Consider the following 27,408-nt stretch of genomic DNA (forward strand, 5'->3'; position numbering starts at 1 on the left):
TGCAGATTTATTAAAAGAGAAAAACTTTATAAAATATTTAACTCAGGTGCTGTCCATTTCTTCTGATCATCTTTGAGATGGTTCTACACCTTCATTTGAGTCCAGCTGTGTTTGATTATACTGATTGGACTTGATTAGAAAAGCCACACACCTGTCTATATAAGACCTTACAGCTCACAGTGCATGTCAGAGCAAATGAGAATCATGAGGTCAAAGGAACTGCCTGAAGAGCTCAGAGACAGAATTGTGGCACAAATCTGGCACAAATCTGGCCAAGTTACAAATAAATCTGCACTTAAGGTTCCTAAGTGCACAGTGGCCTCTATAATCCTTAAATGGAGGACGTTTGGGATGACCAGAACCCTTCCTAGAGCTGCCCTGGAGAGGATCTGCAAGGAGGAATGGTAGAGGATCCCCAACTCCAGGTGTTAAAAACTTGTTGCATCTTATCCAAAAAGACGAAAGGGTGCTTCTACTAAATACTGAGCAATGGGTCTGAATACTTAGGATCATGTGATTCTGTTTTCTTTTTCTGTCAATGTGTGCATTAATGAGAAAAAACTTAAGGGATTTTAGCAAATGGCTGCAATATAAAACAGAATGAAAAATTAAACTGAGTTTGAATAATTTCCGTACCCACTGTACATGCATGTGTGTGTGTGTGCGTGTATATATATAGTGTGAACTAGGCTTTAGAGCGGAGACTGTGAACCAAACCTTCTCATCCAACATCAGTGCCTCACCTCACAAATGCGCTTCTAGAAGAATGGTCAAAAATTCCCATAAACACACTCCTGAGCCTTGTGGAAAGCCTTCCCAGAAGAGTTGACGCCATTTTAGCTGCAAAGGGTGAGCTAACTCCCTACGGATTAAGTATGGGATGCCATGTAAAGGCAGGCGTCCTAAGACTTTTGGCATTATAGTGTATCAGTAGTAAGTTATATCAGTATGCAAGCACACAAAATATTTTAGTTTTCTACTTTTATGCAAAAAAATAAGAATTTAGTTATAAACTTAAAGATTATACATTCTTAAAAGTAATTTCTGCCTGTCACAAGAATATATTGTAGTATAATTCCCAGCTCAAACTGTTTAAGTGAGTAGCAGAAGAGCGGATGGAAGCTTTGAGCTCCTGGATGCAGATGTAACTCTGTCTGACAGGGGCGGCCTCTTGCCGGGGATTATGTAAGGAACCCAGCCGTGAGCCATAGTGCTGCTCTATAGAAGCTTCTATGACCCGGGCCATCGTTAGGGATTAGATCAGAGACAGAGGGCTTTAACACACTTTCTCCACCTTTATCCAGCTCCAATCATCACAAACAACTGATTGCATGTTGGTTTAAAGGTGGTGAAGAAAAGGAACTGGAGCGATTACAATCCAAAATGTTTTGGACCAAAAAAAAAGCATGCCAATAAGTATTTTGTAATGGGAAATTTTAGAAATATATAATTATTTTTTTCTTGTGGTGCTATGAAATTGTTTGTTTGAGCATCCTGGCCAGCCGTCAGACACTCATTGATGTTTAATAAAGTATGCATGCTTTAGGCACGTCATAAAGAAAGTTAGTGTTTGCCCTAATGGCTTTTTAAAATGTTATGCAATATTAATAAATATTTATGGAAGTTACTGTCTGGATGCTACAGGCTGTCAGCATCCTCTTTTCTGGCATCCATTTGCGACATTAGAGGATTGCTCTGGGATGTGCCAATGGTTCTTAGTGCTGATAATCCAACAGCCGTTCTCTCCCTCTGTCTCTCTTCACTCTCAATCACCGTTCTGTGCTTCAGCTTGATTGCGTAGGCTACTCTCTCTCTCTCTTCCCCGCTCCCTCCTCTCTCTTTTCAGGGGATTACATGGAGAGATGGCGTGTACGTTTAGCACATCTGTCACTCCGAACACACTGTGCGACCAATCCAGCTCAAGCTCACTGGACCCATATAAGTTCACCTTTAGGACACTTTGGTTTGATTTATTATTAGTGCGAAGTGATGGTCAGTTTAAGGTGTTTTGTTTCTATTTGCATGTTTACCTTTGACTCATTTCATTGCACTTTCTGTATGAATAGGCCCTAGTAGTTGTCTTCCCAAGGCAACAATATTGCACCTCATGGAAATTTAAAATGTAAGACCTTTGTGCACAACAATTCACTCTTTAAATGACCTTTCCTTCAGGAATAATTTGTTTTCACCATATTTATGCTTCCAATACACCCATAATGGAACCGTTATGGGACTCTGGGGACACAATGGTGTCCTTATTGCGTAAGTGTCTTCACCTTGGACAAGCAATGTCAGCTTCAGTTGTGACTGTGTCAGAGCTTAAATAGAAGACAATCGCCTCACAAAACAAATTGTTCTGCGTATCTGGTCAATTCATGTTGCAGTTTGACTATTGTTCCACAAAATAAGACGATAGTTAAACTGCAACATGTATTGACCAGACACTTCGAATTCATAAATACATGAATTGACCTGATACTTCAAACTGTGAATAATAAAATAAAATGAGACGTTTTTTCTTTTTTTTAAAGAGTCACAAGTTCGTAGTTATCCCACATTTACCACAGGACAATCATTTTGTCAGCGATTTGAAAGGTGATAATCACCTTACAAAGTTACATTTTGTAGGGCAAAGCATCAGTAATTGTTTAGATTATTTACAAAGATCACGTGAGTTCAAAGAATCGAAGATGCTTATTGTGTGTTGTACAAAAAGGACGCACCGTGCGTGTTATGCTACATGCTAATATGCTAATCGGCAAACTCAATAGCTGATAACCGAGCTGCTTGTTTACCATGAAAAATCGAACAAGTTATGCTTGTCTTATGGTAAAAACTTCTTAAATCAGTCTGGCGTATGTCACCATAGACTGTTAAGCTGTTTTTACACAGGACAATCATTGTGTCAGTGCTTTAAAAGGGATATTCATCTCACAAAATGTAACGTTGCTTTGTAAGACAATAGTCAAACAGCAACATGAATTGGCCTGAGGTAGGCTACTTGTCAACTCCAAATGATAAAATTACACAAGACTAGTAATTACTTTTAGTTTATGCTGCTCCATGTGTGAATGTTATGCTACATGCTAATATGCTAACATGCATTCAATGCCTGAATGAACTACTCTGTGTTGAAGCAATGCAAAATCTAACAGCTAAACAGTCTAAAGTTGTGTGTTAGTATTTTCGGCCAGCAGATTGGTCAAGTTTAAAGGAATCAAAAAGGTTTTGGTAGTTTGTTAGCAGTCTGGAAGATCAGCTCACTCAGCTAGCTGAACTCGGTCTTTGCCAGACTGACTGGGAGAAGAACTAGACCACCTGAAGACCATCTTTCTTGAACACTGAAGACTAGTTCACATCACATGGTCACTTTGGGAGACTGACTAAACCACCATAAATCCATGTTAAGTGTTTCCCACAAAGTGTTTTTTTTTTTAAGAAGTTGGTTGTCATTTAATAACAATCATGCTTTTCTTGAATAATCTCTACAGACAAGTATTGAAGAACTGCTGAAACATCTCCTGAATGTTTGCAAGTAAATCTAGTGAATAACTGCGCAGCTCCTCGTCTTCATCTCCACATCCTGTGAGAGAGATAAACAGGTTTGTAATCCTGTAGCTTCACTTCTTTGGGCTCAGGGGGGGTATAAATATCAAATCTGGGAACTAGCTACATTGGTCAGTCTCTCATTAAGTAATGTGATTAGCAGTCAGTGGGTGGACACAACAAATGTGACGTCAACTACGGAGGCCAACCTAATCTCCAAAACACAAAATTCATCGTTTTCTATCTGATTGTTGTCTACTGATATTTTCCCCCTCTAGTTAGAGCTTATGATTGATAAATGCATTGGATTCTTTCACTTTTATTGTGTCCAAAAGAGAAAGCACACAGCCATCTGCCTCTCGGAGTAGACAGTCGTATCTTAATCCAGATTATGGCTGCACCATAAACGTTTTTTTTTTTTTTTTCTGGCCGCCATTTCTAGTCAACAGTGTGTCCTTGATACCAGACAGACAGGTCGGTTAGCCTAGCTCCAATTAGACCATTAACAATCCATCTGAGGGGCCTCTCTACTGGGAAATAAGGAGTTTAACCAAAAGAGTTCAAGGAATCACAACTTGACGTCGTGCTAGAGAGTCCAACGGGGTAAATAATGGCGTTTTTAATCAAAAGTATGGTTGGGAACCCACTGAAGGGAATGGGACTTGGAGGAGGAGAGGAAAAGGCTGAGGAGGAGACCCCCAAGGACCCCGCAGCGGCCGCCGGCATGACTAGAGAAGAATATGAGGAGTACCAGAAACAGCTAGTGGAGGAAAAGTAAGTGAACCTCTCTGGCCTTATTTGTGCATGCTTATTTAGCCTTTAATGACCTTGAGAAAGTAAGTGAAAAGCATATGGCATCTTGCATATTATGTTTTTAAGTTTGTTTTTATCTCTTTTTGGAGATTGTCTGGTTCTTAGTATACATTAATCCCAATGACACAACTGTAAATGAGTCCGTTTCTCAATGTTCCGTCCGTAAAGCTGATGGTGCATTACAGAACCACTGTTGGCTGTTCAAATGAAACGCTCCATTGATTTCCATTGCAGAATGCAGATTAACATGGAGCAGCTCGAGTCGTGATGCAAACTCATAAAGACCAGCAGATCTGTTATTAGTGATGTGTTCATGCTAAAACCTGCACCTTAACTTTCTCGGGTGTGGAAAAGATGATAATGTCAACGGTTAAAGACGAAACTGACTCCATGTTGGTGTCGGAGAGCAAGCGTCAGATGCTAGCTGCTAATCAGTCCTAAGCGCAGAGATTAGTGGGAGTTATCCTGGCCTTGTTGAGCTGGATAATGCTATTTTTAGAAACAATCATGCTAGCAAGAGAGTGTTGAACCTCTGCATATTTAAAAACTTCCTTCCTTCCTTCCTTCCTTCCTTCCTTCCTTCCTTCCTTCCTTCCTTCCTTCCTTCCTTCCTTCCTTCCTTCCTTCCTTCATTCATTCATTCATTCATCTCTTCCTTCCTTCTTTTCATTAATTTTCCCTTCCTTCCTTCCTTCCTTCCTTCCTTCCTTCCTTCCTTCCTTCCTTCCTTCCTTCCTTCCTTCCTTCCTTCCTTCCTTCCATTCTTACTTCCTTTCTAACTTCCTTCCTTCCTTATTTCATTCTTTCTTTTCATTAATTTTCCCTTCCTTCCTTCCTTCCTTCCTTCCTTCCTTCCTTCCTTCCTTCCTTCCTTCCTTCCTTCCTTCCTTCCTTTCATTAATTTTTACCTTCCTTCCTTCCTTCCTTCCTTCCTTCTTTTCATTAATTTTTTTCTTCCTTCCTTCCTTCCTTCCTTCCTTCCTTCCTTCCTTCCTTCCTTCATTCATTCATTCATTCATCCCTTCCTTCATTCATTCATTCATTCCTTCCTTCCTTCCTTCATTCATTCATTCATCCCTTCCTTCATTCATTCATTCATCCCTTCCTTCCTTCCTTCCTTCCTTCCTTCATTCATTCATTCATTCATTCATTCATTCATCCCTTCCTTCATTCATTCATTCATTCATTCATCCCTTCCTTCCTTCCTTCCTTCCTTCCTTCCTTCCTTCCTTCCTTCCTTCCTTCCTTCCTTCCTTCATTCATTCATTCATCTCTTCCTTCCTTCTTTTCATTAATTTTCCCTTCCTTCCTTCCTTCCTTCCATTCTTCCTTCCTTTCTAACTTCCTTCCTTCCTTATTTCATTCTTTCTTTTCATTAATTTTCCCTTCCTTCCTTCCTTCCTTCCTTCCTTCCTTCCTTCCTTCCTTCCTTCCTTCCTTCCTTCCTTCCTTCCTTCCTTCCTTCCTTCCTTCCTTCCTTCCTTCCATTAATTTTTACCTTCCTTCCTTCCTTCCTTCCTTCCTTCCTTCCTTCCTTCCTTCCTTCCTTCCTTCCTTCTTTTCATTAATTTTTACCTTCCTTCCTTCCTTTCTTCCTTCTTTTCATTAATCCTTCCTTCCTTCCTTCCTTCCTTCCTTCCTTCCTTCCTTCCTTCCTTCCTTCCTTCCTTCCTTCCTTCATTCCTTCATTCATTCATTCATTCATTCATTCATTCATCCCTTCATTCATTCATCCCTTCCTTCCTTCCTTCCTTCATTCATTCATTCATTCATTCATTCATTCATTCATTCATTCATTCATCCCTTCCTTCATTCATTCATCCCTTCCTTCCTTCCTTCCTTCATTCTTTTCATTCATTCATTCATTCATTCATTCATTCATTCATTCATTCCTTGATTCCTTCCTTCCTTCCTTCCCTCCCTCCCTCCCTCAACATTTTCAATTGGAGACATCTTTTTTTTTACAATGTTTATCCATTCATTCCTTCCTTCCTTCATTCCTTCCTTAATCATTTTGGTTTTTGTTAAAAATACCCTTTTAACCTAAAAACTTTTAATTATTTATGGGTATTTCACTGTTGCAGTGTAACAAGTCTGATTTCATTGTCTTATCTAAATAAATAAAAAACTTTTTTATCATTCATTTTTGCTCATAAACAGGGGGTGCGATTACATAAGGAGATTAATACTTGGAATGATGGCACTCATTCCATTTTTATCATTCCAAGTCATTAGCTTTTTGGTACCAACTATGTTTTTTATACATAAAAAGTACATGCAAACAAAATACATTTTAAGGGAAAAAATAGGCTACTTATTCATGTTTTACTAATTTTGTTAAACTCAGATTTAACACTACATTATATGCACTGTATGTTGTTCTGTATTTGAAATATTTATCTTAAAGGCTGTTACCTTTTGTGTTGAGAAATGAAGGAGATTTTCAGATCAAATTGTACAGGAAAAAGGCATGATTGCAACTATTGTCAGTTTAATCCCAAGATTTGATATTATTCATGCTCAAGTGAGATGAGATAACAACTAGCATCAGCAGGCTCACTTAAGTAGAAATATGACCAGGTTAGAAACAGATGATTCATAAAATAAACATACATGTCTGCTGTGAGATTACATCTAAACATCTCAAGATCTTTGTGTAGCTTCAGATCAAACATCCAACGGATTTTATTATCTAGTTGTTGCTGGTAAACTAGCTTTGCTTCAAGTACAGTCATTGCACTGCCTGAACAATGCCGTAAGCATCCTGAAGCTCTTTATCTTGAGTTAAGCTGTAAAGCTAAACCCCAAAGGGCATTTCATTCCAGTGCTACAGTATTCTGTCACGCATATACTGTTTGTGCAATGCATGTTTTCCAGTGAATTATACATGTTTACGGTGGTATGTTTTTTAACATGAAAATCACAGGATTAGGATCCACTGTATTACAAAGAATTAAAAAAAATATAGATTAATACACGGTGTTCTTCTTGGCACGTGATAATGTGTTGTTAAAACATTTCTGATCCGCAGAATGGAACGAGATGCAGATTTTTTGCACAAGAAAGCAGAGAGGGCGACTCTGAGGGTTTGTCTACGAGATAAATACAGACTTCCTAAAGTAAGAGTCCCTTTGCTACCCCCTCCCTTCTCAAGTCTGCATTTATTTATTCAAACATATACTAAAAACAGGAATATTGTGAGATGATATTAGAATTTTAAGTAGCTGTTTTCTATTTTAATATATTGTCAAATGTAATTTATTCCTGTGATGACAGCTGATTTTTCAGTCTTTGCATCATCACTTCAGTCTTCAGTGTCACATGATCCTTCAGAAATCATTCTGATATGCTGATCTGCTGCTCGAGAAACATTTCTGATCATTATCAATGTTGAAAACAGTTGTACTGCTTAATATTTTGTAGAAATTGTGATATTTGTTATTTAACATTATGAATGTCGTTTATGTCACTTTTGCTCAATTTAATGCATCCTAGCAGAATAAAAATGCATTAAATGTTTTAAAAAACAATTCAACGACACACACTTTTGAATAGGTTATGTAAAATGGAAAGTATTTTTTACTATAGCAACTACAGTAACAAATATATATTGGTTAAAATTAATTATTAATTAATAATTCTCTCTCTCTCTCTCTTTTTCTATGTTATTGCAAAAGCATTTATATGAGCAAGAAAACAAACAAACAAACAAATAAATAAATAAGGGGGGGGGGGTGTATATCTCTATCTCCATTTCAAATAGGCTTTGTTGCCATGATCTGTACAGTATTGCCAAAGCATTGCCCATTACATAAGCAATAAATTAATACCATGCATGCATATACATACAAACACGCACACATAAATACATACATTCATAAATAAATACATACATACATACATACATGCCTGCACGCATGCACACACACGCATGCACGCACGCTCGCACGGACACACACACATACATACATACACACATACATACATACATACATACATACATACATACATACATACATACATACATACATACATACATACATACACACAAAATCTCTCTCACAATTCAATTCAATTGTTAAATTATTTAATTCTCTCCCTCTCTCTCCCTCTCTCCCTCTCTCCCTCTCTCACCCTCTCTCCCTCTCTCTCCCTCTCTCTCCCTCTCTCCCTCTTTCTCCCTCTTTCTCCCATATGAATGCTTTGTGTGGCTCTGAGCTCTTGGCACTTCCAATAAATAAGATAACCAGATTAGAAGAGTGAACTGAGATCTGCACAAGCCTCCAACATATTGGCTTTCCCCAACATCTGTTTGTCTTTGTACAGCTTAATTTTCACTCTTAAATCCTCAATTGCATTAATGCAAAAAGGCTAACATTTAAGAAGCTTGAGTCTAAAATGTTTGTTTGCTCTTTGGTCACTTAGAAAATTGTAAGGTTTGAAAAATGTAGTTTTTTGTTTGTTTGTTTGTTTATTTGTTTTTTAACGTATAAAACTTGGTAAAGGTTTTGTGACAAAAAAAAAAAAAATGTGGACATAGACATAGACATGATTTGAAAATGTTAAATAGTCAATCTAACCTAACAATCGGAGCACATGGTCTGAAGTGCATGGCACAGGTGCACTTAGGACATGTAAGAATCCTCTTTTGCTAGATTAACGAATACTGCGCTTTTGACTTTAGACCAGGTTTATGTTGTTCTGTTGCTCAGTCTATTTCAGTTGCCTCAAAATAGCAATACGCCAATAATGCTCCTGAACAGACTTTGAGATGGACGCAAGTCCATTTCCGATTTAAACAAACACTGAATGTGAAAATGATAACTGTGTTGGGCTGAAACTTGTGTGTGTGTGTGTGTGTGTGTGTGTGTGTGTGTGTGTGTGTGTGTGTGTGTGTGTGTGTGTGTGTGTGTGTGTGTGTGTGTGTGTGTGTGTGTGTGTGGACATTCAATCAACTTGGATGTTTAAGTCATTTCAACTTAAATTTAATTAAACTGACCAAAAAAAATATATATATATATATATATATATATATATATATATATATATATATATATATATATATAGTGTAACATAAAAAAAAATGAATTTTTTTTTAAAAGGAAGCAAAACTTATTTTGATGAGTTAAATCAACAATCGCAATGTTATCGTAACTTTTTTAAATAGAGGCTAAACTTAAGTTTGTGCTCCAAAGCTTTAATTTTTAGATCTATGCTCAAAAAGTGGTTAAAAGCTAATACATATAACTATACATACCCAATATTAAATAGAAACATAATCAAACTAAAATAATACATTCATTTCATTGAAATAAAAATGGGTCTAAACAATCTCTCATTTTTGACTGGCACGCAAAAAGCACCAGAAGGTTAAAATTAAACATCCATGAAGAACCTTTAACATCCATCGACCCTTTCCATTGTACAAAATGTTCTTCACACCAAGAAAGAAACAAAAAGGCTTTAGGAGCTGTCCACTGAAAGGTTCTTCTATGGCATGGAAGTGAAAAAACCCTTTTGGAACCATGTTTATTTATTTTATTTATTTTTATTATAATTTTGTATAACAAATGTCCCCGAAATTCATTGGTTCAGCCAATGTAAGGCTGGTCAAGATGTTCAAACTGTGAAATTCACAACTGATCCACATTGTTTATTTTTGCATTTATGGTGTAAATGTGTTTTACAAATAAAAACAGTCTTATTAGCCCACTTGTTTGTATCCTCTTTTGACTCCCGTTGTGCATTTCCCCTCAGAGTGAGCAGGACGACAACCTGCTCCAGATGGCAGGAGATGACGTGGACGTTCCCGATGAGCTGCTGAAGATGGTGGATGAGGACGCCACAGAGGAGGAGGAGAAGGACTCCATCCTGGGGCAGATGCAGAATTTACAGAACATGGACATGGATCAGTTAAAAGAGAAAGCCAGCGCTACACTGACAGAGATGAAGTCCAAAGCTGAGGAGAAGTGTTCTGTCATGTAATGGTTTAGCAAATTCACACATTTCTACAAACCAGAGCTGCGTTTCCCAAAAGCATCGTAAGCCTCTGTCTGCTACCAATGGTCTCTGTGATCTAATTAGCTCATGGTGCTTTTGAGAAGCAAGCCTGGGTCGCTTTTGAAAACACTAAACAAAAAATGTATCTTAATTTTCCCTCCACATTGATTGAATGCTATTCAAGTTTAGGTGACATAATATAATATATAAAACACTATTTATATAGATATCCACCATATATATATATATATATATATATATATATATATATATATATATATATATATATATATATATATATATATATATATATAGTAAAAAAAAATGGTTTAAAGTAAGTAACCTGGTTGCCTTAAATTTTTTAGTTCATTGAAAGTAAAAATTTGAGTTGATACAATGAAAGAAACTCAAAATATTATTGTATCTGAGCCACATAAAAAAAATTGATACATCATGAAAAAGCACAACTTGTTTCACTAGCATGCAAAAAGGCATGTTTCACTGCATCATCACAAATAAAACATAAACAAATGACCCAATATGCCTAAAAAATATTTTTATAATATTTGAATAAAGGTTGTCGATTTTTAAAAATGTTCATTATTAACTCAAATTTTTAATTTCAATGAACTTAAAATTTTAAGGCAACCAGGTAACTTATTTTTTACATATTTTTTACAGTATATATTGCTTATGGTTAATTCATGTTCACTAATGCATTAAAGGGATGGTTCACATCAAAATGAAAATTACCCCAAAATGTACTCAAGTCATAGGTAGATATGACACTCTTAGTTCAGATGAATACAATCAGAGTTATATTAAAAATGTCCTGACTCTTCCAAGATATGAAGCCCAAAAATAGTGCATTTATCCATTATAAAAGTATGTGTGTGTGTGTTATAATGTAAAATATATAGCTTCCAGCAGATTACCTTCTGTATTCAACTTACAAAAAAAGCATAACTGGTGCGGCGACGACGGCGTTACACTTTCCTCGTAAGTTGAATACAGAAGGCTTTCTCTGCCGGTGGCTACATATTTGACTTTATATGGATATTTTTCTTACACAAACCCATCGATTCGCTTCTTTTTTCTTTTGCCTTTATTAACCCCCTGGAGCCGTGTGGAGCACTTTTAAGATGGATAGAAGCACTTTATTGGCTTGAAATTTTGGGCCGCCATTCACTGCCTGCCATTAAAAAGCTTGGATTAGCCAGGGCTTTTTTAATAGAACTCTGACGGTGAGTAAATCATAAATGGGTGTCATTTTTTTGGCTGAACTATCCCTTTAAGTTTTATGTTAAGTGTTACTGAAGTTTCATTTGACGTTTTTAATTCCCAAAGCTACAACATCTGATTCTAGATCAGCTTCTCATTTGCTTGACCCTCAATTTTGCTGTTGGACTTTATTTTCTTTTGTATGTTTTGTTTGAATAAATAATGTAGTCTGTTTCCTCATTTATTTCTTTTTTTGTGCATATGTTGCAATATTTACCTGTAAATATATCTAACAAACGTATAATGACTTGAACCAGAGGCGGAGGAGAAGCTCTGTTTAATTCCCCCTCCGGCTTTTTTGCACAAGGGTTAAGATGAATGTGATGCTGTTATTTCTGCTTCTCTTGACAGCAGGCCATCTAGCGTTGCCGTATATGATATTGTAATGCTCATTAGGATTCTTTAGTCTTATGTATTAACTTTTTATGTGAGTCAAATAGGGATGAATAGGATTGATGTCTCATTTGCAAACAGATTGAATAAAACCAACGATTGAAAAACAGTGGGTCTGCTGTGTGTTTGTGATCGAAATAAGTCTGTGAGGTTTTCTTGGCCATAACATCACACTGTGGCAATGTTTTATAGCGTTACATGCATAAGAAAACATCCAAATCCAATAAAAGGGCCTGGGGGAAAAAAAAGTTGCATTTAGCAATACCAGATGACAAGACAGGAGAAAAGAATTATTCTAAGTTCATGGTCAAGGGGATAAAAAGCGTGTATTTGGAGTTTTAAAGATTACCTGTTAATAGGATTACCAGGTCTAAGACGCGTTAAATTCCTTCACTAGACATGGTAACGTCGTAATCTTGTCTTCACATTTTATGACCTCATATTATCAATATATATAGACAATTATAAGTATGTTTCCCTTCCTGTAAATATAGCTACTCTAATATTATAATTCTCAATGTGTTTTTTTTTAAACAGACAGACAGACAGACAGACAGACAGACAGACAGACAGACAGACAGACAGATAGATAGATAGATAGATAAATAGATAGATAGATAGATAGATAGATAGATAGATAGATAGATAGATAGATAGATAGATAGATAGATAGATAGATAGATAGATAGATAGATAGATAGATAGATTATCTATCTTATTTTGCTGTGTGTGTGTGTGGGGGGGGGGGCGTGGAATCCCTACGTTATGGGGACCTAAAATGTCCCCACAAAGATGGCAATAGATAGACAGACAGACAGACAGACAGATAGATAGATAGATAGATAGATAGATAGACAGACAGACAGACAGACAGACAGACAGACAGACAGACAGACAGACAGACAGACAGACAGACAGACAGACAGACAGATAGATAGATAGATAGATAGATAGATAGATAGATAGATAGATAGATAGATAGATAGATAGATAGATAGATAGATAGATAGATAGAGTATCTATCTTATTTTGCTGTGTGTGTGTGTGGGGGGGGGGGGGGCGTGGAATCCCTACGTTATGGGGACCTAAAATGTCCCCACAAAGATGGTATCTGAAATCCTTGTCCTTGTGGGGACATTTTAGGTCACCATGAGGAAAACATCTTATAAATCACACAGAAGGAGATATTTTGTGAAAGTAAAAATGCAGAATGCTTCCTGTGATGGGTAGGTTTAGGGGCAGGGGCAGTGTAGGGGGATAGAAAATATAGTTTGTACAGTGTGAAATCCATTATGCCTGTGGAAAGTCCCCATAAAATATGGAAACACTAGCTGTGTGTGTGTGTGTGTGTGTGTGTGTGTGTGTGTGTGTGTGTGTGTGTGTGTGTGTGTGTGTGTGTGTGTGTGTGTCTCAATAAATCTCGGAATACCAACATTATCTGTTGTAATTAGGGAAAAGCCAAGCAGTTGAAAGGATTTGTGCTGTTTTGGATAGAGGGGGGAAAGTGTGTAATCCCCTCAAACCAGCGTGTGTCCTGCGGATTATCAGACTGCTGTCAATCTTTGTTCGGAGCTAATTACACGTATCCATTCAATATTGAGGAAGTTTGCAAATTCTTCCAATTAACTGCACCTCAATTGGAAGCTAGCTCTCAGGGGTCGCGCGCTTGCTGCTTGAGATCGCGTTTTGTTCATGTAACAAAATCCCCTAATGGCCGAGACCACTCCATGCTCGAAGTGTAGGTGTAAAGTAGTTCTTGGTGGTGTTTTATCGTTTTAGACTAATTAGGCTTCTTAAATGTTTGATCACCAAAACGTATGATAGTTAAATTAGATATAATAATTGAATTCGTCCAATAGCAGACCAATTTTCCAATTGTAGGCTATAGGCATAGTCCGTTCATGGATGTCAATAGGCTAGCCCATTTTGTCGTTCACAAACAACATAAATAACGCTTTCATTTCCTTCTGGAAATATAGGCTATAGGCTAGGCCTATGTGTGAACTAGGCTAAGCTTTTTTGTTAGCCTAGGCCTACTGTTTTTTAAGGGGTAGAAGATTACTATCGCCTTTACAATAGACCGCGGAGTTTTAGGCTGTAGGCCCATTATGTTTAAATGTTTGTAACTCAAACGTATTTTTTTTTTTTTTTTTTTATTGCAATGTCTCAGACTTTTATATAGGCTACCATTCCCATAAGCCTATGTAATTACAAATTAAAGTTTATTCAAAGTGTATGGCCTATAGGCTGTCTAAAAAATACATTTTAACTAGGCATTTTTAAACAATTTTATGGTAAAAATAGCCTAAAGAGATCGTTTTAATTCAAAACATCAATTGAATAAAATTGGAAACTGTGTTACTCTCACCTTATCACGGTCATAAATAAGTAGACGGAGGGTGTAGGTCTACTTATTTATGACCGTTATAAACAAACTTAAATATCCTCTAAAGTGTGTAAGAAGCTTTTTAAATAATTTCTGTCATTTAAAAAAATATATATATATTTTTATTAATTTAGGCCCAGCTATTAAAAAACAACTAGTTTAGTGCACGTGGTTTCCACGGAGCCTTTTTGTAAACTGACGTTTTTAATGACATTTTGCGCGTGCAGAGATGCTGTAATTATGATCTTTTTCGGCCTTAAAGATGTAATCCCAGGCCCAGTTCCTCTCATTTCTACAGGCCATCATGACCAAGACATCTGGAGTGGGAAAAGATTATTTAAGATTTATGTAAGGCGGTTTATAAAGCTGCCATTATTATGGCCAGAAGAATGAATCTCTGGGAGGAGGGACACTATTCCTCTCTCTGGCCAGTCTGACGTTTCTTGACGTGTCAAAGGGGATGTCACTCACACAATAGAATCCCGGTCGAGGGGGGCCCATATAAGGCCCCTGGGGGCCATTGCATCCTCAGTGTGTGCAGGACCACTACTGGAGAAAGTTGCATTTGCTTCTGCTGGGACAGTCTGGACTACTGGAAATAGATGTCTGTTGAATAGGACATAGCCTTATATCCTTAGCTGAGCTTTTCATACTTTGTTTTTTTTTTTCCAATTCAAAACGTTCGATGAGGCTTGTCGGATCGCAGTCCCAAGACATGGATGAGCGTCTCTCCCCGTCCGCGCGCTTGGTTCGCAGTCCTGGAACCCAAACGAGGATCCACAGCATTGAATCCATTTTGGGATTTAAAGGAGAGAATATGTTCCATCCGGCGTTTTCCTATGGATCGGGAAAGCCAATTAAAGACACTGAGCTCTTGCTGTCCCCCAAAAAGGACTCTAAGAACTCTAAAAACTTTGAAGGTGAGTAAACACATCCGCAAAGGTTCGTTTTCAGTTTTCAGGGTTTAAACAGGACGTTTAAAGCAGCGCTTTATACTTTCATTTTCAAGTAATTAATAATATTAAAGTGATATTAATGTGATACACATTTAAATAGGCTGTTAATACAAACTGGAAAGTTTATTGGAAAGTTCTGGGCGTGTTAAGATTGTATTATTATTATTATTATTATTATTATTATTTATTTAAATTGTAAATGAGAAAGAAAGAAAGAAAGAAAGAAAGAAAGAAAGAAAGAAAGAAAGAAAGAAAGAAAGAAAGAAAGGTTAAATTAGCCTGTTTAAAAAAATATAAGCATATAATTAAATGTATGACAAATCTGACGATGTTAAATATAGATAAGTTTAGTGACTTTTCATGTGATGTAAACAAATAAATAAAGAATCAATTTGAAGTAAAATATGAACACGTCACACCTTGTTAAGGAAAACTTTGCATTGTTTTTATACAGGTGTCTGTAGATCTGCTGTCATGGTCAGTCCGGATCTACCAGATGCGGATGGTGGTAAATTATCGGATGATGAAAACCCCAAGAAAAAGCACCGGCGGAACCGGACCACGTTCACCACATTTCAGCTGCACGAGCTCGAGAGGGCGTTCGAGAAGTCGCATTACCCTGACGTGTACAGCCGAGAGGAGCTCGCGCTCAAGGTCAACCTGCCGGAGGTTCGAGTACAGGTGAGCACAGCGCGCGAGCCGCAGATCATGGACTGAATGAACTCTGTATTGTGAGAACAAGACCGATAGGCATCATATTAGCAAAAGGAACACCTTATTTGTATGACTCCGTTCAAAACCTTTCATTTTACATTCAACATTGGTTCCTTAAGTTATTAAAAAAAATGTTTGTACCAATTTCAAGAGGGGAAAAAACATTTTCGTTTTTCAAAAAATACATATAATTTTTATAGAAAAAGTAGGCCTATGTGTGTGTGTGTGGGCTATATACAAGATCCAATCAAATGGAATATAACTGCATTTATCAAGATTTCTTTTATAATACATAAATCTTTAGGCTATATTAATTCATTTGTATCAATAAAAAAACAATAGAAATATTTCATACTAAATAATATCCTATAACCAACTACCTAATTAAAAGTAAAGTTCAGCAAATATAGAAAGTATGATTTCCCATTAGTCATTTTTTATTGCGTATTAGAAAAATGTGGCCTTCTTTTTGAAAATGTTCATTTTATATTCAGATTTAAAATGAGTAAATATTAGAAAATAGGTTATATCAGGTCCTAAAGTGTGTCCAATTTTATATTGTTTCAAATATAATTTAAAGCGAATTATGATTCAACCATAAGCATTAAAACATTAAATATAAATACATTTTGATCATTAACATCCATTATGGAAACAGATTAATCCATTGCATTGTAAAAAAAAAAAAAAAAAAAAAAAAAAAAAAAAAAAAAATTTAATTGAAATTTTCCGATTGAAAATTTTCTAGTGACTGAACGCATCTAAATGTTTCAGTTGGCCAAATTGAATTTCTTTGAATTGATGCAATTTTATTTACAGAAATTCAATTTGGCCAACTGAAAAAATTAGATGTGATCCGTCACTAGAAAAATTTCAGTTGGAGATATGATTATTTTTTTACAGTGAGTGTACACTAATTGTTACCTTAAAGAGCTATTCTTAACCCATAAAACGTTTTGTTGGTTCACATTAATGGCAATAAAGTGATGTTTAATCATATTTTTTTTAGTTAAATAAAAGCATTTCATTTAGATGTTACCATTTTTTTCGGTGTATTTGAAGGGCTTTTACATATTAAGAGTTAACTTCCCTCACACTTTTCAATATGTGCTTTAGCATTATTAACTAAATCTTTATGTCACATTTCAGGTGTGGTTCCAAAACCGCCGTGCGAAGTGGCGACGTCAAGAGAAACTGGAGGTGAGCTCCATCAAGCTGCAGGAGTCCTCCATGCTGTCCATCCCCAGATCAGGGCCACTGTCTCTGGGCAGCGGTCTGCCGTTGGAGCCCTGGCTTACTGGACCGATCTCTTCCGCCAGCTCTCCCCTGCAGTCCCTGCCCAGCTTCATCACCCCTCAGCAGGGTGTGCCAGCCAGCTACACCTCTCCACAGTTCCTCAGCTCATCCACGCTCAACCACCCTCTGCCCCATATAGGGGCGGTGTGCCCCCCTCCGCCAGCGTATCAGTGCTCGGGGTTTATGGATAAATTTTCATTAGAAGAGATAGACCCACGAAACACAAGTATCGCCTCTCTAAGAATGAAAGCTAAGGAACACATCCAATCTATAGGGAAGACGTGGTAGACGGAGAAAAATGCTGGACTGAGACACATTTGCATCTCCTTTAACTTTCTAAATCAGACTCTGTTCGGTCCTGAAAGTGGTTTTCACATCTGTTTGTGGTTCATAAACCTCCCCGAGTTGTTCATTGTACATTACTGTCTTATTTTTTATCAAGAGTTCAAAAAAGCTTCTCTGTTAATTCGCACATAATTCAACCAAAAAAACATTTAAAGAGAGAAATGCATATCAGTCAAATAATGTTTGCTTTTATAAATGCACTGAATCCTTTAAAATGGCCGTTGGGAACTAGGATTGATTCATTGTTAAGTATTGTACAATGCAGCTGGCCACTTTCCATGACATTGTGTTGTATGTTTTCACATTGTACAGATGAATTTTGTATTTTATAATAAAACAAGCTCATAAAATATCAAATGCAACCTGTCTCCAATAGTTCTTAATGCTTATTTACGAGCTTTTGCCAATACTTTTAGCACTTTATCTAAACTCTTAATACAGTTCAGATCACACAATTAGCCAAATAGTTCATTTTCTGGCCCAAACCATATTTTGTTAAATAAATACAAACACCTTTTTCTACATAATATTAACTCAAACACATGCAATCCCAATTAAAAACTGAATCCTTCTGTCAAAACTCTATAGCTTTCCACCCAAGAACATATAATAAATCATAGCGCAACGACTGTGAAATACTGACACTACCATTACAAAAACGGCTTGTCATGTTTCAGCACCTGCACACAATATGAAATTTGTTGTTATTTTTATAATTCCTTTAACTGTAAGCCATTGTACATTTTTGGCAGAGTGTGTGCATTCTTGGAAACATTGTATCTACAAGTGAATAAGTCATTACTTCATAGAATTTAGTACAAATAATTGAAAATAACAGAATAGCTCAGGGCAGCCTCTGGTCAAATGGGTCCCCTATTAAGAAATTGTTGCTGTTGAAATTTGACGGTGCCTCCATAGAGGGTGCCAGTGACCGCTTAGTTAGACCCCTAGAGGTACTGGAATCATTGCTTTATATGAAGCCTTTACTGAAATTAAATCATGAACTTGCTGCCATTGATCAACAACAAATCCAACATGTATGGCTGTTGATTATGAAAGCCTTTTATCTTCACAGAATAAAAAAAAGTAGCCTTTACAAGGTAAATGTGGCTTTTTATCTCACAATGCTGACTTTTTATTCTAGCTATTGTGAGTTTGCATCTCAATGATTCATTGTGAGAGATAAAGTCACTATTACCTTGTTTATTTCTATGGCAGAAATTAGCTTTTATATGTTTTGCATGCCTAAGGGAAAAAAGAGATGACAGTCCAGCACACACTCTTCTTCTCTCTTGTTCTGACAAGTCTAACTTTATGTCCAAGTAATGGAAATAACTTCAACACCTGAATATGCCTCAGACTGACATTGGATTCAGCTTTATTTCTCAATATTTTAGTGATCTGCTACGTAAAAATCAGTTGTTTCAGTATTTGTTATTTGAATGTTTTATTTCTTTTCAATACTTCTCAGCTGCTGCGGTTATTAGAGAAGTGTTCTTTAAAGTTTATTAAAAAATTGGCACATTAGCTCTTCATTTCCGTCATGCTGTGTTTAAGTATTTGTTAATAAGACCAGAAAGATCCATGAGTTTCCGTTTGGACAAAAGAATGTTAGCAATTGTACATACATAAATAAATAAATAAATAAATAAATAAATAAATAAATAAATAAATAAATAAATAAATAATTCCCATGCGATATTCTAATCTTGAGTTCTTAAACTAAAATAACTAAAAATATAGTCAATAAATTATTTTTCAATGCATGGTTATTATAAATACATTTTAATTTCTATAAACTTTCATTGATTTGGGTATTATCTATATATTATATATAACCTCGGGTGTTTTTTGTACTAATTCGTTGTTTATTATATAAATTGTTATTTATAATATAAATTGTTATTTTTACTTTTCAGTTGCGAGGATAATCCGGTTCTTCCAGGCTTCCAGCAGTGTGAGTGTCAGACTGTGGCGCTTCTCCTTGATTATGCCGCCATCTAGTGGTTGCGTTTGGAACAGTCTTCTCCGCTCACACTGGTAATTACAATCACCGCTGGGTAGGCTATAACTGGTTACATCTAATCTGGTTTACGTAATCAGATTAAAAAACAATAAGTACTTGTAATTGGATAATATTACGTTTTGAATAACTTGATTAGGTTGTATGTCATGTTATTATTACAGTGGCAGTAAATTACTCATAATTCATTGATTCTCGTAACTGTTTTGTTTTGATTGTTGTTGTTGTTTTGCTCTTTGTTTTTTGTTTGTTAATAATTTAATAGATGTTTTTTTAACTAAACCCTGCAGTTCTATCCCATCACGAACCCCCATCTGAGAAACCCTGACAAAATGTATTATTTTATGCTTCATGTTGTCGCTAACAAAGAATGGATTGTTTTATTCTCTTTGTATTTTTATATCAATATGGCAGACCATTATCCTATTCAAATCATTGTTAATAATTGTTAATTGTCAATTATTGTTGATAATTGTTAGTTCAAAAGTAATCTAAAAGTAGTCCAATTATATTACTATAAATGTGTAATGTGGATTACATCTGTATCTGCTTACAGTCTATACAATTTTAAATTTGTGCTGACATTTAAGGTTGTGGTCTATAGCATATAGAAAAGGTTTTCTACCTTTACTCAAATTTTTAGTTATTATAAATCAGGGGTCTTAACATTTTCAAAGCAAAAAGCCCCAATAGGATCCCGCCTGAAGTGAGGTTTAGGGGAGTGATTGCCGCTTTGATAAAATATGGCAACTCTCTCTCTCTCTCTCTCTCTCTCTCTCTCTCTCTCTCTCTCTCTCTCTCTCTCTCTCTCTCTCTCTCTCTCTCTCTCTCTATATATATATATATATATATATATATTGTATTGGTCCCTTTTTGCTGACAAAACAGCCCTGACTCATCAGCCTGGCATGACTCCACTAGACCCCTAAAGGTGTGCTGTGGTATCTGGCACCAAGATGTTATCAGCAGATTATTTTAGTCCTGTAAGATGTGAGGTGAGGCCTCCATTGATCAGACTTGTTTGTTCAGCACATCCCAGATGCTCGATTGGCTTGAGATCTGGGGAATTTGAAGGCCAAGTCAACACCTCAAACTCATTGACACAAAAAAGGCAGGTCCAAGGCACTCAGTCAGATGTAAACAGAGGAGAAGGAATTCATTAAAAAGCCTTTGTTTGGTATGGCTTAAGTCATGTTTAAATAATACAAGAGCCAACATGTTTTGACCAACAAAATGGTCTTCTTCAGGGCAAAGCTTTCTGTTTAACTCTACCTGAGCGCCGGGTTGAACCTCTTGCACCTCAAAGTCGTTGTGCTCCTTAAACCATTACTGAACTATTTTTGCTTTGTGGCAGGGCACATTATCCTGCTGAAAGAGGCCACAACCACCAGGGAATATCGTTTCCATGAAAGCGTATCCATGGTCTGCAACAATGGTTAGGTAGATGGTACATGTAAAAGTAACATCCATGGATGGCAGGACCCAAGGTTGCCTAGCAGAACATTGCCTAAAGCATCACACTGCCTCTGCAGGCTTGCCTTCTTCCCATAGTGTATCGTGTTGCCATGTGTTCCCCAGGTAAGCGACGCACACTTACACGCACACGCACACGCACACGCACATGGCCATCCACGTGATGCAAAAGAACTTGATTAATCTGGGAGATTGTTTGGTCAGGGAGATCTGAACCTCTTAAAATATCAAAGAAAAAAAAATTATGATTATGAAAATATTTTTTATATATTACAGCATGGTATTATAAAGTTATATAAATATTTTCCACAAACTATATGTAAGATGTGTAAACCTTTAGAATATTTTTTTTAATGATTTGTTTTAAATTTTTTAAACAGTTTTACCACAAATACCATGGTTAAACTATGGTTAGAGTAGCAAAACCATGGTTAATTTGTGGTTACTATGGTTTAACTACAATAACCATGTTTTGTTTTGTTTTGTTGGTTGTATTTGTAGTAAAACCATGGTTCAATTTTGTAATGGTATAGATACGTGTACACTACAGCTATAAGCTAAATTTCATAAAGTTGTTTCATTACCAGTTGAGATCATTGTCAGTAACTTTATCAATGATTCAATCAGATTCAGATTGATAGAGATCTCATATGCTGAATTTCTGTTAGTGGTCGTTCATGTGACAAATAAGAAAAGCGCACATCAGAGTGGAATCTGTGTGAACTATGAGCTTAACCAAATGAAAGTGGCTCCAATTGACATTTATCATTGTTAGAAACGTCAGTGTGAATAATTGGAGCCATTATTGTGCACGGACAGCTGAAAGCGACGAGACAGCTAGACCATCAACAGTTTCCTGCCAGTTGCCTCAGACAATGCAAAGGTTGTGATTTAGTTATTCAGATGGTCATTAGCGTGCAGTGAAGAGCTTTCCTGTCACCTGCCTGTCTCTGTTAAGTGAATGCTTGACTAATAGGTGGTTTAAGGCCAGCCACCTCAAGAGATCAATCATTACCAATAAGGCAAGAATACATTTACTTTCAGAACGAGGCAGGGATTTTTACTCTTCTATGACACATACTAGCGCATTCCTCTCAGCACATTCAGTGCTTAATGCATGGAAAGAAAGAAATTCATGTTCATTTTAAATCTTTTTCTAAATACAGCCAAGACATTTCAAATGCAAGAAAGCACACTGTCATTTTTATAAACCGCAGATAGCCCAACAAGGTAAAGTTTATTAAATATTACTCAGTTGAACTATGACTACAATGCTTATTTACTATGATGTCAGTTACCAAGAAAATGAATTCCATTTATAAAACAATAGCATTAAATATACAGAATGATGACACTCGGTTTATGTGTATTTCATTTAGATAGTGACATACAAAAATATAACATGCTTATTTATATGTTTTTGAATAAAGAGATTTGTATTCGACAGAGCCATGTTGACAAGTGTATTTTCAAACCACAGTCTTTGGTCCTCAGCTTGCGTTGTCATCCATCATTCTTAAAGCTTTTAACAAGATGTCCTCAACCTGTATGTGAAATATATTTTTTAAAATCATATTTAAGAAACGAAGGACAGTGTCCTGGTAGTGGGACACTTTTTATTGCCTTTTTTCCCTATTACATATCATCATAAATTCACCATTCAAAACCTTAAACACTCAAAATTCATCCTTATCTTGTTAATGGTTTGCTTAATTTGTTCTCACCAGTTTGACTTGTCTGCCTCTTTTGTGATCTTCCTCCCAACGTCTCTTTGTCAGCATGCGCTGGAGCAGTTTAGGAGCATCGATCTCCTCTGTGCCCTCCTGCATGCTCTCCACTCCGGTCCGTCCTCTCATGAGCGCATACAGGAGAGGCGGTAAGAGATGTTTGTTGAATCTTTCCAGCTGCAGATCCTGATCTGGGGTCATCATAGAGGGCTCACCATCACCTTCTAATTCCTCTTGTCTGACTTGCTCATCTGTGCTTTTCTTGCCCATTAAGTGTCCTAAAACAAATATAGGTCATTATAGACAGATTGTTGCTCTGATTTTTAATAAAAATGCATGCTTTTAATATAAATATGACTAAACATATGGATTTCATTTGGTTGCCCGTGTGATTGGTCCTGCTCACACCCCCTCAGAGCAGGATTCAACCCAATGTCATCTGCATGTTAGGTGGACGTACTAACAAGGAAAACTACAGCCATCATCAGTTGCTAGTGTGCTTTTTGAGTCAAAAGGAGTGAGATTTACTTGCATGGCTCTTTTACTAGCTGGCCTCTGTTACGCTCACCCCCCTAAACCTCACTCCCATCCTGGTCACGGCACCAATGTGATTGGTCCAACTTGCACCGCTCAGAGCAGGATTCAAACAAGAGTCTCCATATAGGAGGCAGGTACATTAACATTTCACGCCTCTAAAACTCACTCTCATCCGGGTCACGGCACCAATGGGATTGGTCCAACTTGCACCGCTCAGAGCAGGATTCAAACAAGAGTCTCCATATAGGACACAGGCACATTAACATTTCACGCCCCTAAACCTCACTCCCACCCGGGTCACGGCACCAATGTGATTAGTCCAACTTACACCGCTCAGAGCGGGATTCAAACAAGAGTCTCCATATAGGAGGCAGGTACATTAACACTCACACCACTAAACCTCATTCCCATCAGGGTCACGGCACCAATGGGATTGGTCCAACTTACACCGCTCAGAGTGAGATTCAAACAAGAGTCTCCATATAGGAGGCAGGTACATTAACACTCACACCATTAAACCTCACTCCCATCCGGGTCACGGCACCAATGTGATTAGTCCAACTTACACCGCTCAGAGCGGGATTTCAAAAAAGAGTCTCCATATAGGAGGCAGGTACATTAACACTCACACCACTAAACCTCATTCCCATCAGGGTCACGGCACCAATGGGATTGGTCCAACTTACACCGCTCAGAGTGAGATTCAAACAAGAGTCTCCATATAGGAGGCAGGTACATTAACACTCACACCACTAAACCTCACTCCCATCCGGGTCACGGCACCAATGTGATTGGTCCAACTTGCACCGCTCAGAGCGGGATTCAAACAAGAGTCTCCATATAGGAGGCAGGTACATTAACACTCACACCACTAAACCTCATTCCCATCAGGGTCACGGCACCAATGTGATTGGTCCAACTTGCACCGCTCAGAGCAGGATTCAAACAAGAGTCTCCATATAGGAGGCAGGTACATTAACATTTCACACCCCTAAACCTCACTCCCATCCGGGTCACGGCACCAATGTGATTAGTCACACTTACACCGCTCAGAGCGGGATTCAAACAAGAGTCTCCATATACGAGGCAGGTACATTAACATTTCACACCCCTAAACCTCACTCCCACCCAGGTCACGGCACCAATGTGATTGGTCCAACTTGCACCGCTCAGAGCAGGATTCAAACAAGGGTCTCCATATAGGACACAGGTACATTAACATTTCACACCCCTAAACCTCACTCCCATCCGGGGCACGGCACCAATGTGATTGGTCCAACTTGCACTGCTCAGAACGGATTCAAAGAAGAGTTGCAAGAGGCGGTTAAACTAACACTCACACCCCCATACCTCACACCCATCCGGGTCATGGCACCAATATGATTGGTCCAACTTGCACCGCTCAGGTATAGGAAGCAGGTAAATTAACACTCACACCCCTAAACCTCACTTCCATCTGGGTTACAGCACCAATGTGACTGGTCCAACACTGCTCAGAGCGGGATTAAAACCAGAGTCACACTCTAAGAAAGAAGGTGCAAAAGGTATCACTGTGCCCTTTCAAAAGGTAAATCTTTTGTTTACAAAAAAAGTGCACCTTAGTACCTCAAAGATACATACTGGTACCAAAAGTGTACATATCAGTACTTAAATAGTATGTATTGGAACCATTTTAAGGGGTACCTTCACAGTGACAGCTTTTGCACTATTTTTTATGAAAGTGCACTGTTATAGGAGGCGAGAACAGAAGGACACCAAACACCGCAGCCTCTATCGTCAATTGCTAGAACACCTCTTGAAGCAAGGGGAGTGAGGTTTACCCACACAGTTCTTTAACTAGCTAGTAGCTACCCTCCGTTACACTCACCCCCATAAACCTCACTTCAATCCAGGTCACGGCACCAATATGACTGGTCCAACTTACAACACTCTGAGCAGGATTCAAACCAGAGACACCATATGGGAGGTGGGCGGCTGGGCGCATTAACAAGGACACAAAAAATGGCAACCTCTAGTGTTAGCTGCTAGTGCGCCTCTTGAGGCCAGGAGAGTGAGGTTTACCTACACAGCTCTTTATTAGCTGGCCTCCATTACACAAGAACATTTATAACAATGCAGTTGATATTCATCTTACAGTATAAACACAAATATTGAATCTGGTCTGGTATTAATGTGCAAACAAAATGTAATTTGAGCCAAAATAATCCATAATTCCTTCTATTAATTATGTCAAGATAGACTGCATGAGCAGTTGTTGAGTACACCACAAGTTCAACATCACATAATACATCTCAATAGAATTAGTTCAGATTCAAAATCAGAATAAAAAGACAATCATATTTTACCTGATTTTTTTTTTTTTTAATAAATGTATCACACAAACATACAAAAGCCAGTCGCATACCTCCTATTGTCATCCAATTAGGATACAGCTGTTAGTCTGATCATTTACACCCCATGGATCCACTTTCCCTCATTAGTCTCAAAGCTTAAAGTGACACTTGAGCGACACTTGAGCGTTTTGCAATCACTTCAAATATACATATTTAATAAATGTACGCAATAAACTGCACTCGCACGTTTAATCAAGTGACTTAAAGGCCTGTTGTTATTGTTGTCTGAAGTGTTACTGAATTAATTTACTGTAAGCTCTAAAAAGTTTTCATTAGTTTTTCAGTGGTTTCAGCTTATTAGGTTCAGCAACACTTTTATTTTATTTTATTTTATTATTTATGCAGAATTATTTTTGCGCGTATGGTTCTTTGGAGATCATGGTTATGTAGAGGTCCTTAGATCAGAATATTTGTTTCTAAATATTTTGTTTCTAAACTTGATTTCTTCTTATCATTTAATAGCTTTATGTTTTGTTACAGCCTGTTATTGTATCTATCTTAGGCTAATACTTATTATATGTTAAAAAATAATAATTTCACTTGTCAGTAAGTAGGCTACTGTTGTTGCATGACATCAATTTAACTTAAATTGTCAACATTCAGTTATTTAAGCACATCAGTGTCTCTAAGCATAATATCAGTTTCTATTTAAAAAGTAGGCTAACAAATGTAAATGCAGTGTAGGCTAGCTTGTTTTGGATTTTACGCGTTACAATCCATTATGCGTTATGCAATGTAGGCTATCAATTTAATATTTATTTAATATAAAAAACGATTTAATATCAATTTAAATGCGTTTACTCGGCTACAAAACCGAGTAGGCCATATATTATGACCCAAACTTGTTTTTGTAAAATTAAAAATATGATTTTCACTCACCAACAGCCCAGTGATTTCCGCGTGGATAAACTTTTCCAATTGGTTGTGCGTCTGAAGCATACACATCACAGAGCACAACGAGCAGAATCATGGACGCGACTAATCTGTATCTCCAAACGAGGCTCATAACGCCCATCTCAGGTCCTTTCGCCTTCCTTGATCGGTCCTGTAATTGTTCGTAGAGTTATTGCTAGCAGAGGCCCCTAATGGTGCATTTGGATAATCAGTTAACTTATATACCCCGTGACGACCACTTAGAAATTGAAAGAAAATGACGCGATAATTTCGTGCGTTATAGAGAGAAATTGTCGTGCCAATGACTGGATGAATCGTGTAGGGTGTTACGCTGAAAGTTTAATGCCCCCTCCCAGGGGTTCTGCGTCAGTATTTTAGTGGGTTAGGCTACTTGATATAAAACAGCCTATAAAAAAAACTACTCAAAATGTCATGTTGAGCTAACCTGTCATTATCTCAGCTACGGGCTATTATGCTCCCCAAGACAGATTCAATGTGAAGTGTCATCAGTATTTCATTAGATGCGGGGTAAAAATAACTTGAAATGGCTCCTTATTGTTTTTTCCTGCGGTTGCTTTATGCCATGGGAAAATGGGGTTAAACAGTTAAAAGTTAACAGTAATTTAACTGG

The 27,408-nt window shown here is 37.3% G+C and overlaps 3 protein-coding genes across 3 annotated transcripts; 2 read left to right on the top strand and 1 right to left on the bottom strand.

Moving 5' to 3' along the window:
• The first annotated feature begins 4,026 nt into the window (after positions 1-4,026).
• On the top strand, positions 4,027-10,537 carry cplx4a (complexin 4a). Its single transcript, XM_067424060.1, has 3 exons — positions 4,027-4,320; positions 7,391-7,478; positions 10,117-10,537. Exons 1-3 carry the CDS (start codon positions 4,157-4,159, stop codon positions 10,342-10,344), a joined length of 480 nt encoding a protein of 159 aa, XP_067280161.1. The 5' UTR covers positions 4,027-4,156; the 3' UTR covers positions 10,345-10,537.
• A 4,567-nt stretch (positions 10,538-15,104) lies between these two features.
• On the top strand, positions 15,105-17,995 carry rx3 (retinal homeobox gene 3). The gene is made up of 3 exons (XM_067423918.1): positions 15,105-15,339; positions 15,830-16,056; positions 17,239-17,995. The coding sequence occupies exons 1-3, from the start codon at positions 15,105-15,107 to the stop codon at positions 17,671-17,673; spliced, it is 897 nt and encodes a 298-aa protein (XP_067280019.1). The 3' UTR covers positions 17,674-17,995.
• A 4,448-nt stretch (positions 17,996-22,443) lies between these two features.
• On the bottom strand, positions 22,444-27,064 carry grp (gastrin-releasing peptide). The gene is made up of 3 exons (XM_067422776.1): positions 26,763-27,064; positions 22,951-23,231; positions 22,444-22,770 (listed from the first exon to the last, which is right to left on the bottom strand). Exons 1-3 carry the CDS (start codon positions 26,896-26,898, stop codon positions 22,717-22,719), a joined length of 471 nt encoding a protein of 156 aa, XP_067278877.1. The 5' UTR covers positions 26,899-27,064; the 3' UTR covers positions 22,444-22,716.
• Between the last annotated feature and the right edge of the window lie 344 nt (positions 27,065-27,408).

Source organism: Pseudorasbora parva, chromosome 18 (genome assembly GCF_024679245.1).
Source record: "Pseudorasbora parva isolate DD20220531a chromosome 18, ASM2467924v1, whole genome shotgun sequence".
In the NCBI taxonomy this organism is placed as follows: Eukaryota; Metazoa; Chordata; class Actinopteri; order Cypriniformes; family Gobionidae; genus Pseudorasbora; species Pseudorasbora parva.